Source organism: Drosophila gunungcola, unplaced genomic scaffold (genome assembly GCF_025200985.1).
Source record: "Drosophila gunungcola strain Sukarami unplaced genomic scaffold, Dgunungcola_SK_2 000001F, whole genome shotgun sequence".
Classification (NCBI taxonomy): domain Eukaryota; kingdom Metazoa; phylum Arthropoda; class Insecta; order Diptera; family Drosophilidae; genus Drosophila; species Drosophila gunungcola.
Window position 1 is genome coordinate 2768310 of NW_026453197.1, and position 12579 is coordinate 2780888.

At 40.4% G+C, this 12579-nt stretch overlaps 1 protein-coding gene across 12 annotated transcripts in view; it reads right to left on the reverse strand.

The window, feature by feature from the left end:
• LOC128261881 (neuronal acetylcholine receptor subunit alpha-7) overlaps positions 1–12579 on the reverse strand; it is a 104970-nt gene that overhangs the window by 11329 nt on the left and 81062 nt on the right. For 7 of the 12 annotated variants that reach the window (XM_052995805.1, XM_052995807.1, XM_052995802.1 and 4 more), the window contains 4 exons: positions 11898–12007; positions 5045–5225; positions 3710–3785; positions 3141–3335 (listed from right to left, as the gene is read on the reverse strand). In XM_052995805.1, the coding sequence (XP_052851765.1) occupies positions 3141–3335; positions 3710–3785; positions 5045–5225; positions 11898–12007 (562 nt within the window). The other 5 variants (XM_052995813.1, XM_052995806.1, XM_052995801.1 and 2 more) reach the window with 2 other exon arrangements.

The following is a 12579-nucleotide window of genomic DNA, read 5'->3' on the forward strand; positions in this document are numbered from 1 at the left end:
TAGCATGCGTTTGTGTGGCTGCGTTCGACAAAAGTTCTGGTTGTTCTTTTCGTGGTGGTTCGGTGGTGTTGTTCTTGTTGGGGAGCCAGTGGATTTGGTGGTAAGGTGGGTGGCTGCTGTACTTACGTCTGTTCAGCGTGTTGTCTATTTACAGTGTTCGGTATTGTGGGTGGGTGATCGGTGTCGAAATATATATAGTCATATGGTTAACATAGATGCTTAGTTTCAAGGGGAGGCCTGGACCGCCCCAAGGCGTATTTGTACAGCTCTAGCGATACAAACTGATTGGTTAAGCTATACCTACCGCGAGGCCTCTACGGTAACGGGAGTCGTGTGCTCAGGGGCGGTACGAGTATGGCCTAGCTAGCTATTCCTCTCTACCAAGCCAAGTATCAAAACATCGCTTCAGCCGCCATTCAATCCTCTACGCTAGCTGTGTTCTCTATTGACTAACTTGTATACATTACGCATATTGAGTTGCAGGGCATACGGCGGAATCAGGGAAATGACTCTACGAGGCAACATTTCGAGGTCTCTGGTGGTAGCCATTGCAGCTGACATTCGATTTGGCACTCCCAAGGACTGGCAGCTACAGTGCGGGACGCGAGTGTAAGTGCATTTCTTCATCTCTTACCTCAACTGCGGCCGCCTGCCCTTGAGCCCAATCACACTACAATCCTTCCACCACTATTCCTCTTTTCTATATTTATGGTTTTCTGGTGTTTTTGTCTGACCAAAACAAGAAAATACAAAAAAATAACCAAAAAAAAAAAAATGAAAAACTGGTTAACTCGGCTGTTGGGCTTTTTGTAAGTAAGTTAGTTGGTTTTTGTTTCTGGTTTGCTGTTTTCTTTTTGGCTTTGGCTTTACTCCTCTTTTTTTTGGTAGCGAAAAAAGGTGGCTTGTTGGATTTTTTATGGTTTTTCTTTTAGATATTTTAGTGTATATATACAGTTGTGGCTATATTTAAAATACATTTTCTTTAATTGCATTTCTGTCTACGTTTTTGATGCGGTTTTGAAATGCTGCTATGCTTTCGGAGTCGGGATGATTGGACGGAAGGGAATGATTTGATGGGAGGGGGGGGAGGAACGAGGGAAAAGGACTCGTCCCAGCGTGATTATGGGGCGAGCGCACACTAAGGACCAGCTTATTTACAGGATGATCGGGGGTTAATCGGTTCGGGGGTTTATATATTTAACATTGGTAGGGTGGCAGGCTAAGAACTGAAGAGACCAACGAAACGATACGATCGAAACAAAGGGATCTGCTAGAGGCACACGTAGATAAGCAAACGAATCCAACAAACAATCGAACAAACGAAGCAACAACATAACGACAAAAAGAACTCAGGAACCGATATATAGGACGGCTTTTTGGGCAAACACAGCAAAATCGAAACGAAAAACTCTCTTAATTGTATTTGTACTTGTGGCTGTGGCAGTGGCTGTATTTGTGGCAGTAATTGTGGCAGTAATTGTGATAGTGATTGTGACCGTGATTGGACTGGCAGTGTGTTTGTCGTGAGGTCGAATACCAATTATGTCAGAGCTATCGGAGTCCCTGAGAAAGCCCGATGCTAGTAAAGTAGTTAGCAAAAAGAATTAGATAGGACTGGCAAGACTATGCGCTAAGGTTAGTTGGAAAAGCGAGTGAAAAGCTTAGGATAGAGTTAGAAAGATATCCTCGGGCTCGACTTGAGTACTTTACATGGTACTGGGAAAGGAGTTCTGAGGTGGTTCAGTGTTGGCCGTGGAGTGTACGGGGTTTACATAGAGTACGTGTGTGGCTAGTCTATTCGACATCCAGTTGTTCGGTGGTTGCACACGAGGTGAGAGTCCAGAGAGTACTGAGATATATAGATAGATCTATGGCAAACATACGGAGAGTTGGGAGTTATTGATCATTCCTCATTCGTGTGGAGGTGTCCGGACTTCCGGTGTGTGGGTTTCCGGTGGAGGGGGGTGTGTGGCAGAAGACAGTTACAGAAGTGTTGAGAGCTAAGTTAATTGGTATTTCGTATTCGTTTCTGATCGGTATCTTTTGTTCGTATTCGTGGCTTGGTTTTTAGTTTTTTTTGTTTTTTTTGTTTTTTTTTTTCGTTTCTCAGTTCATTGCACTACTGTAGCAAAACTAATGATTAACTAAAAACAGCATTAGCACAGCACGACTTTCTGTTCGCCACCGTTAGCAGTGGTCTAGTGGCAGCTCGACCGATCGGTCCGTACTTTGAGCTATAGCTAGAGCGGTTAAATTAGCGTGTGTGTGTACCTATAAGAGGAACAGCGTCCGACGTTGTCGGCATGGACTCGGCGACAAGGTTTAGAAATACTGTTAATGATAGTAGTATAGTTACGCCTGCAACAAGAGATACAATAAATATAAAACGCAATTTAAATCAAAGTCGAACGGAAAACACATCGGAAAACTGAAATACCAAGATTACGTAATAAGATTTATCATTAGTAAATATTTATCGAAAAATTAGGATAACTTTTACACATTTTACTCATCAGCTTTAGGTGTTTAGTTTTACTCCTTTATGGGGAAGGGTTGTTCATGGAGTTTATAAGGGGGTATTTATTAAATCTTTGCACGGAACAGCAGGGACTTTTAGTTCATTTTAGTAGCACAAGATGAGTGTTTCCCTCTTTTTGACTATACAGCTTGGAAGAATAAATATTGATAAACTTTTGAAAATTTTATCTTTAAATGCTTAAAAGGGAAACACTCGTTTTGGATTATAGTATTTTTACTTTAGTTTAAAAACTGAACAGAGAACATGCATAGACTGACTATCGTTAGAAGCAGCGTTGAATACGTAGATTTTAAGGGGGATTTTTTTTCTTTTTATTTTTTTTTTTGGGTATTTATGGTTTATCTTTGATAATTAAATCCAGCTAAGACCCATTTCGCTACCCTTGCTGCTTGACCTCTAAGAACTCGATAACCTGGCGGGGCCTAACAAACTAACTCTGACATCTATGCATATAAAGATGCGAACTGGAATTTTCGGAATTAGGGAGTCACCGCTGAAAAACTCACAAAGTTCATTTAGAGAATTGGATAAAACAGTTCAGATTGGTTGGTATGTGAGGTATTTCTGTGTTTGGGCAAGGGGACTCGTTTGGCATACTCACCCAGCGTCAGCTTTTCGCCCGAGTCCGGCGGCAATGTGAAGCCCAAAAGGGCCATCGATGAGATTAGCACACATGGCACGATTAAATTGAAAAAATAATATAATGTACGGCGACGTATTTGTATAGTAAAGGTGATATCGACATATGGTTCTGGGCAGCAGGCGTAGACTATCGTATTCTTCTTTCCCGGCATGGCTGAACGATAAAATTGGATTAGTGAGCTTTGGGCAAGGATATTGTGGATCGAGACAGAGACACAAACATAGACATATATACAGACACAATGACACACGTATGTACAACAGATTTTTACAGATTAGTCTTGCGATTGAGATCATTAAGGTATGTACAAATTAATCGTAAAACTAGATTATAAGAAAATGAAAAACAGCTAGGCAAATCATAATCGACTATAAGGCAATTTTTCGATATCGCAAGCAATGCGTTAAACCATAAATAAATGGGGTTTCTTTTGCAGTTGAGGTAATGCTGATAAGACATTTACAAATGACAACGATCAAACGAAATAACAGTTAGAGAAATAAGCATAATGAGGTTTGTTTACTAACCAAGCAAGTACCACTCGCCATTTGTTATGAAATCGGAAAGATCCCCTCCATCTTCGGAATTCAAAACCAAATCCAACTGATTTTCAAACGATATTTTGTATTGTTTTTTTTTTTCATGGGTATTCACAGAGAATGGAAATCAATTTGCAATAAACAAATCAATTTTTACATATTTTTTTTTTTTTTTTTTTGGAGGTTGGTCATTGAGTTTTGAGTTTGAGTATTCGTTTTTAATTGGAGAAAGAGAACATTTAAGATTTTAGTTTGTTGTTGAATTTCGGTTAGAGTTTTTACAAAAAGCCACATTGAAACAACATTTATGTACAGATATAGCATGTGTTCGAGGTGTACGAAAGAGATAGAGAGCGAGCAAAATAGAGAATTTTTTATTCTTTTCATTTGTTTGGAGATTTTTTTGTTGATATCTTGTGGGTGCAAAATACGTGGGAAATAAAAGCGCTGTAAACTAAAGATGTCTTCAAAACATCCTTCACTTTGAGTGTAAATACTGTATGTTATATTTTTTGTTGACTTTCATTAAGAGTCTTTACGTCGTCCAAAAATATTCGCCTGTTGCTGTTTTATTTTGGGCGTGGTTTTTTGCCTGCTACCATGCAAAATAGTTGAAACTTCAGAAGTTCTCTGCGGTGAAAGATTCTATAATTTCCACACATGATTCCATTTTGGGAGACTTTATACGAAGGGCTAACCCAACTGTCCAACACTGTCAAAAGTCAGTGTTGGAAGCGGTTGCCATTTGAGTTAAGCTCACACGGTGTGTGTTGGCATAAAATATCCAATTTTCCAGATCTCATCTGGCTTGAATATTTTAGCCGACACACTGGACCTCTTACAGTTCAGTGTTGTTAACAACACTGCGATCTTTTGGTTTTGTAATTCGCAAAAACGCAAAGAATTGTTCGACATGAGGTTTACGAACGAACAAATCATAAACTAGAAGATACATTCGGGTGGATAGAGATAGAGATTGACAGAGAGAGAGAGAGAGAGATAGAAGTTTGGAAAAGCATATAAACGAAATTACAAATCCGTCCTAACCCTATCAATTATCCTATACTCTCTATACTTTTCGTATGGCTACAGTCAACTCTCGGCGATCTTAACTTGCCGCGCGTTTCCTCGTGCGTGAGTCTCGTGATTGGCAGAAGCGTGATCGTGCTCGAGTTGGAATGTGTTGGAGTTCGGGTGTTAGTGTGAGTGAGGTGAGTAGCCTAGTGTAGCCAGCGTTCACTGTACTATTGGAACTAGTTGCTGTTTTACTGGTTACTGGTTACGTTTTGTTCTTGCTGTGTGTTTTGTCGATTGCCACTTTACCTGATTTCCATCGTAAGTCCAACTACCGAATTTCATTTCGCAATGTTGGTCATCAAATGGGAACCACGTGATGTCTATCTTGCATGTGCTCTTGAAGATACCAGGGGGCACGTACAGACAACTGCCGTTATGTTTGACCACAATGTTGGTGTGATACGTGCCATCGAATCCCTCATCCGCGCTAGATTATTGTACAATTTGTTTTAATGGATTATTGTCTCGATCGATTGGTTGTTATTCGCTTATCAAGTTACAAATCTCTTCGATTCATGGGTTATCAATTCTTGGTTTCTTTGTCTGTTATAGTTTGTTTTTCCATTGATCGATTATTTTTCTGTTTATTTGTGACTTGCGCTTTGATTTGTCATTTTCTTTTTTCATAACTACTTAAAAATGTTTTTTGTTTTGGAAAGTGCTCTAGGGAGCTAGAGCTGGGATTTCTCTGGGAATGTAACTATACTGGGAATCATAGGGAAATTTTGTGTTCGGGTTGTTGTTCTGGTTGTGTGTCTTAGCCTGGTGGTACTCAATCTCTACTTGGGGCTGACTTACATAGGTATCTATTGGTTTACTTAAAACTTATTTAATTTCATTTGTGGATGCTCTGCTTAACGTATCTCGGGGGAGTTCATCTTGGCCCTTGTGGTCACTGAAATGGATCTCAACCAGCGTTTGATGACCCAAACGGAATTTCTATTGCCTCGCTCTCGACACAAAGCACTCGGAAATGGCATTGGCCATGGCAATCTGCGGCTGCCCAAATACAAATATCTTTGCATACATATCCTTGTATCCAGTATCCCGTTTCCAGTATCCACCATCCAGTCTGCGGCACTACCAATATGCGCATATGCAAATGAACCCCAGCAGATAGATACTCCAAAAATGTGGCCAAAGCATGCCATATATAAACCCATCAGAGAATACATATTTGCGTGCATTATGTATGAGAGTACCTCTTGACTTTGCTGCTGCCCTCGAATGCTGCAATAAAATGCAATTACGGTTCTGATTTCGACTCGAGTGCCGAGAATGTTGCGTAAACATTTTGTGGACAATTTTGTTTTGCATTTTTCGGCCACCACAAAGAGGCAATAACATTGGAATCATGATGGGCTGACAGCCATTTCGGGGGCGTTGGGGCATGTTTCCCCTCGTGACGGGGCTTACATGCAACTGTTGCGGCATTTAAAAGGAATTTGTGCGCTGATTAGCGGCAGGTCAAGCCGAAACCGAAAACGAAGCGCAGATGCTGCCCACTCGGGCTTAAGAGATTCGATTGCGGTCTGTTTGGAAACAATATATCGTATACTGTATATACTACTTGTATATATACTATAGGTATTGTGCGGCATTACAGTTAATTGATATGGCCAAGCAATCTCGTTGGGGTGAACGTGTTAAAACACATACGAGCTTCCGCCCGTAATTGGCACGTCAATCCTTTTGGGCCGTGAGCAACCTTCATCATCATTTTAATTTCGAGAAGTGAAATATTTGCCTGTATATTTTTTGGTTCGGCCTCGCTTCTGATTTCTCTGCGTGGCCTTATTAATATTGACGTTGGTCTCAACCCGATTCGCTTTTGGGGCACGGAATGGCACGGGATGGCACGGGATGGCACGGCACGGCACTAAGCCGACACCGCTGTCAGTTTCATTTGGGTCGGTTTCGGGCCTTCAGTTGCGGCTTACTCCCAACTTCTGATGCTTTGAAAAACACAGATAATGTTGCAATTAGAGTGAAAGCTTTTCATTGCTGGCATCGGTTGGTTTAAGGTCCGGCATCTCAATTAGGCAGCCGTGAAAGGAATCGCAATCCGCGGCTGAAATCAGCATAAGTAAATGCTACAAAAAGCAGACGCAGTCGATTGATTCGCCGAAAAAGGCTACGTAATGAGGCAAGGCCAATCTCCGCGGCCATGTATCTCCATCTGGAATTTTTTTTTTGTGTATCTGTATCTGTATTTGTATCAGTATCCGTGTCTGCGAACGTCTTGCTATTGATCTAAATGATGGCCGCACATTAGCAACGATGGCGACGCATACAAATTAGGTTCGAGTATGGGTCGAGCGGGGAGAAGAATTAATAAATTAAACGAAGTAAAGGTCTATGGGGGCGTTGTTTTGCCCCAAAACCAAATCGAATCCTTTGCAAACTGCCTGCCGCTGTTTGACTTGGCTCTTTTGCCGGCACACGAACCCTGAACTCTGTTCAAGTTCATTAGCAAACAAAGTTGACAGCCGAAAGGTTTCTCTTTCTCCAAGGGGGCCATTTAGTGATTTCCACTGACTATGCCACTGCCCAGCTAATCAATATGATTTTTATTTCCAGCCATTCTCGCTTATCCCTTGTCCTTAGTCCTTTGTCTTGATTTTTGGTCTTTTCCTGCGAAATCAACGCCGGATGCTGCGTGCCATGGAAATTAAACCTGCAGCGTGTACGTGTTTTGATTCATTGGGCTTTTTTTTGCTTGCCCGACTCTTGGGTGACATGTAAATGCCATTTACGGAGAACATGCCCCGTGCGTCAATCAACCGTAAACCGTGTGTGACTGGGGCCCCCATTAGGTTAAATAAGCTTACTCCCGGCCCGTTAGCTGCAGTGCAGTGGCAAATATAAATTGCAATTAGTTCTGCAAATGCACCTGCACCCCACAGTTCGCAGTTCGCAGTTCGCCATCCGCAGAGTTGACACTCCGCCAGGTGCATTTGTATCCGGCCCCGAAGTCTCCGCCGCAGTTTGTCCTCATTTGCGAGCCAAGTTTGAGCCGTACTAAATGCGTGTGGGTCCGACTTTTATGCTTTTTATGCTCGTTTTGGTTTCGGTTTCAGTTTCAGTTTTTATGCCTTGGGACTTGTGGCATTTAAGTTGTTTTTAGTCGACACCTGGCAATGGCCGTGGGGATGTGGCAACAAATTCTGACGTTCAAGTTATGGCTTAAAATGTTTAAGCTTCCCCCGGGCGGACACGGATTTGTTTGGCTCACTCTCTTTTTTTCGGCTATCCAGCAGAAAGGATTCGGCGGTGGTACAATCGCATTCGTCGAAGGCAGCTTACAAAAGTTAGAAAAAAATGGTAATATCATAATGAAGTTTTTGCCTGGGCGCCGGCAACTGGTTGATGGACATGGAAACTTTTTTGGCTTTTTACTATGCAATGTGCATCTGTGAGATAATTCCGTTGGCAGAAAAACGCTGGATGAGATATAAATTTTAGAGAAATAGAGTGCTTCCTTTGAAGTTGTTTGTCTTTTGGACAATGTAGCAGGGCAGTTGCAGCCACAGCTGCTTCGTTAGATGAGTTTGAATTTGGGTTTGCGGTCTTATGACTAACCTGAGATTTCTGGCGGGGATGGGGGCATGCAATGTTTCGGTTGGAGCTTACACGGCTACTTAGGCTAACTTACGCAGACTTAATGGGTATGGCAAATGATTCCTCGATGCCCGGCTATTGACACATCAATGCACACGCACACACACAGACGGTTAAATATATATTGGGATATAAATATATAGGCATATATGTGGATAGTTAGACGGTTAAACACAGATATATAGTTATGGGTTAGTAAACAGCAACAGTAGGGTTGGGTATATAGAGATGATTATAACTGGACACCGAGCAAGAACCGAGAAACATGAGCTTATTATTATTTATTATTGTTAAGGAACACAGTGAACAAATAGCTAAAATGAACGATATATAGCACACACCGATAACAATTGATTACTTTGGTGATTGCCAAGCACACACGCACACACTCGGACGCACACACACACTCTCGCTGCAGCGGACATTTTAAAAGCAAACCAAATGAAAATGGCGAAATTGCGATATGAGATATGGGAAATGAAATGGCAATTATTCAAGGCACTTCGATGGGTAAATGACTGCGATGCGGGCATCTAACACTCGTTAGGAGACCAAAAACATTTGTGATTCGTACTCCCTTCGCAATTATTGCTGGCCATGTGGCTGAAATGTTTTCGCAACGGCTTACGGGGCGTATGATGAATGCATGGCTATGGGCATAAATACCAGTTCAGCGTGGTTCCACTCTTATTTTGTTTTAATAAGCGCACACACAGTCACTCATTTAGACTAACTAGTTGTACATGTCGACTAACATTTAGTGAAAGCGATTTGAAAGTAAGTTTGTTCAGGTTCTTTAAAGTATTTTCATTTAGGATTATAAAATATTCGGATAACTCTTCCAAGATATCTGCCTTTTTAGGTCTTGAAAAAGTTATCGCTTGAAAGATTTTCAGTCAGAGCTTAATTAAAAGCTTCTGGTTGGGATTTTGTATTAGCTTATTAAAATGTTCAGTTTATAGAAATTGGAAAAGCTTCGGACAAATCTTAAAGTGAGCGTGGCTTATTTTGAAATAAACTTAAATAAATCTGCATGCCAAATTCCAAATAACTTGCTTTAATAGTTTCCAAAAACTCGACGTTAATAAACACGGACAGACGGACATAGCTATTGATCCTGATCAAGAATACAAGAATATATATACTTTTTATGGTCGGAAACGTTTCCTTCTACCTTTAACGTTTACTCTACGAGTGACGGGTATAAAAAACTCTTGGTTGGTAAACAATTGAATTCCCGTGGTGATCAACCAGTCTTAAACGGACAACAAATTCTTTTCTCAAAAAACATTTATCAGACTCCCAATTAAAACTCTGGATTAATTTATAATACTTTGGTTTTGATTACGTTTGTCATGATATCTCGTGATTTTTGATAGTTTTAAATGCTTAGATGAGACGATCTATATTCGGTAATCCATTTGTGGTACAAAAAATATCTGTGGTGCATTGGTTTAATATTAACTTGATGGGTTTGCTTAGCTAGTCTAGCCAAGTTTTCGATTTAGTATAATGTATTTAGCTTTAGCTTATTTTAAAATGGGATGGATTTTCTATTTAAGTACTTTTAACATTTAATTAAATTGTGTTTGCTGTGAAGTGTTTTGTGTGTGTATATGGAATGGGCGTGGTGTTATATGGTGCCCAGTAAATGTCCATTTGGCACCTTGCTGGAAGACACGACTTTTAGTTGTGGGATGAGGTGGGGATTAGGTTAAATATTTTTTTTTGCATTTGGTATTATTTTTATGCGGTTTTATTTAGTCTTTTGTTTAGTAAGAGGGATTTGATTTCTCATGCACAATACTTGAAAATCTATTTTGCCTTTTTTCTGTGATGTTTTCTAGATGGTTTCTTGTTTTGTTTTTTGCAAGCTACGTATGAGAATGACAAAAAACATTTTTCCATTTTCGGTTTTAATTATTTCTTTACAGTTTGTTGTCGGCCAAATAAATTCAAGTACTGAACGTCTAACCAGAAATATTACACCAGCATATTGTTGAACAATCTCTGAGGAGGTTATTGTCTTTCGGAAATGGAGCGAGAGGACTTTGACTTGAGCTTGAGCTTGAGTTAAGGTGAAGTCTAAGTGTGAGCCTTTGACTGACTGGGAAGCAGACCACAGACCGCTGTCCCCGATTCAAAGAATTTCACCCGGGCTGTTTCGAACAAAGTACTTGCGCAATATTCTGGTTAAACAAAGTTTAAGTTGTTGGAGTTTAGTTTAGTTTAGTTTAGTCTGGGCGATTATTTAGCTTGTTTGGTTTGGTTTTGCGGTTACTTCGTCTTTGGTTTAGTTCGCTTTTAGGGCTTGATGTTTGGTTTAGTTAATGCTGGATAACTCAGGCATTTCATGTGTTATACAACGTTCGGTTAGCATTACGAATCCAATTACAATGTGAGGCCCACATCAACGGCAAGCTGACAATGTACAGTCCCACTAGACAACCACTGCGTGTAAACTACTCTTATTGAAGTAAACAAATTTTTCTTTTTTTTTTTTTGTTTGTTTTCCTTATTTTGGTTAAGTCACTTTTCGAAACGAAAACATTGAAAGCAAATTATAAGTAGGTAACATTGAAACACAAATATCATAATGTACGGGTAGAAAAAGTCGAATTGGCCGCCGAATCAAAAACATATTTGTTTGTTTGACTTGCGGCTTGTTTCGATTTTCGATTTTCGTATATGTTTTTTTTCTTTCATTACTGAATACAAATAGACACACAAACAATAGCGAGTGGATTATGATGCGTTTATAATATAAGCTATATAATTAAGTATGGATGGGTATGGAATCATACATAAGTAAAGTGTATGCAAACATATTAAATATGCTGGGTATTATCGTTTTCAATTCAAAAACCAACTCAAATCGAACCGTAACAAGAATATCATAAACTAAACTAAGGGGGGCAAACAAATAACTTTTATGGGCTCGTTGAATGATACAGTTTCGGATGGAGCTTATACTCAGTGAATTTCCAACTCGAAATCCATTCAACAGACCCTTAAGGTTCGCGGTGGATCCATCTTTAGATGGTGTCACCCGGAGCTCTAATGGTTAGCTAGTAATCTATTTTAAATCAACTAAAGTGCACAATTCAACTACGTAATTATATTTGTATACGCTATGTTCAACTATAACTATAACTGAACGCAAAACGAAACGATAACAATAAACATCTTTGGGGGATCCATCCTACGAATCGAGTTGAATGGTTGTGTTTTCTTTTGGCCAGCCTAACTTACCATTGTTCAAGTAATACAGTGATTAATTGGGCTACATATTGTGAGTTATACGGGCCTATGCCCAGACTTAAGTCTGCTCTATGAGCCGGGTGTGGCTGGTTATGAAATGCGCAAACACTTTTACTGATTCTCAGATTAGTTTCTTTGATTGATGTGGGGCTGCGATAGCCCTACTATTCGGTTACAATTGCATCGAGTCCGGCCGGAGTGGACCCAGATCACTTACCTGTTGTACATGAGCACGTCGGGTTTCCACAGCTTGTTGGGCGTGATTCGCAGGTCCTTGACCCCGCCATATTCCGTCTCGTTCCAGCGCAGATTGTAGTCGTTCCACTCCTGCGTTGGCATATTGTATATAATTTTAATAATGATTGCACTGGTCTTGAGTGGTTTCAATACATGTATCGCTATTAAATAAAATGACTATAAATTCAAACAAAAATGCGACGTGATGTTTGGAAAAAGAAAACAGATTTCTCTGGTTGTTTTCTGGGGGGAAGAGTACGAAAAGAAAGTGGGAAAGAAAGTAGGGACTCCGAAATGAAATCTACTCAACTGCTGAGCACATGCACATACACACATGCACGCTACCAGCTACCAACTACCAACTACCACTACAAACACGCACTAGGCTAAGACTAAAAGATGGCCAACTGATTGGCAAGCTGTTGCGCTTAAGGATGCCAACACATATGGACACATCCTCACGTACACACACACACACACACACACACACACGGAGGCACGCACACAGATGCCCAGTTGCCAGCTACATTATACAACAATGTGCAACTTGACAACAATTTCAGGCTAAGTCAACCCTCCGTACCCATTCCCTCATCCAAGTCTGCGGAACCGCATAAGAGACAAGTTTTATCAACGTTCCTCGTTTGCTCTTTTCTGATCCT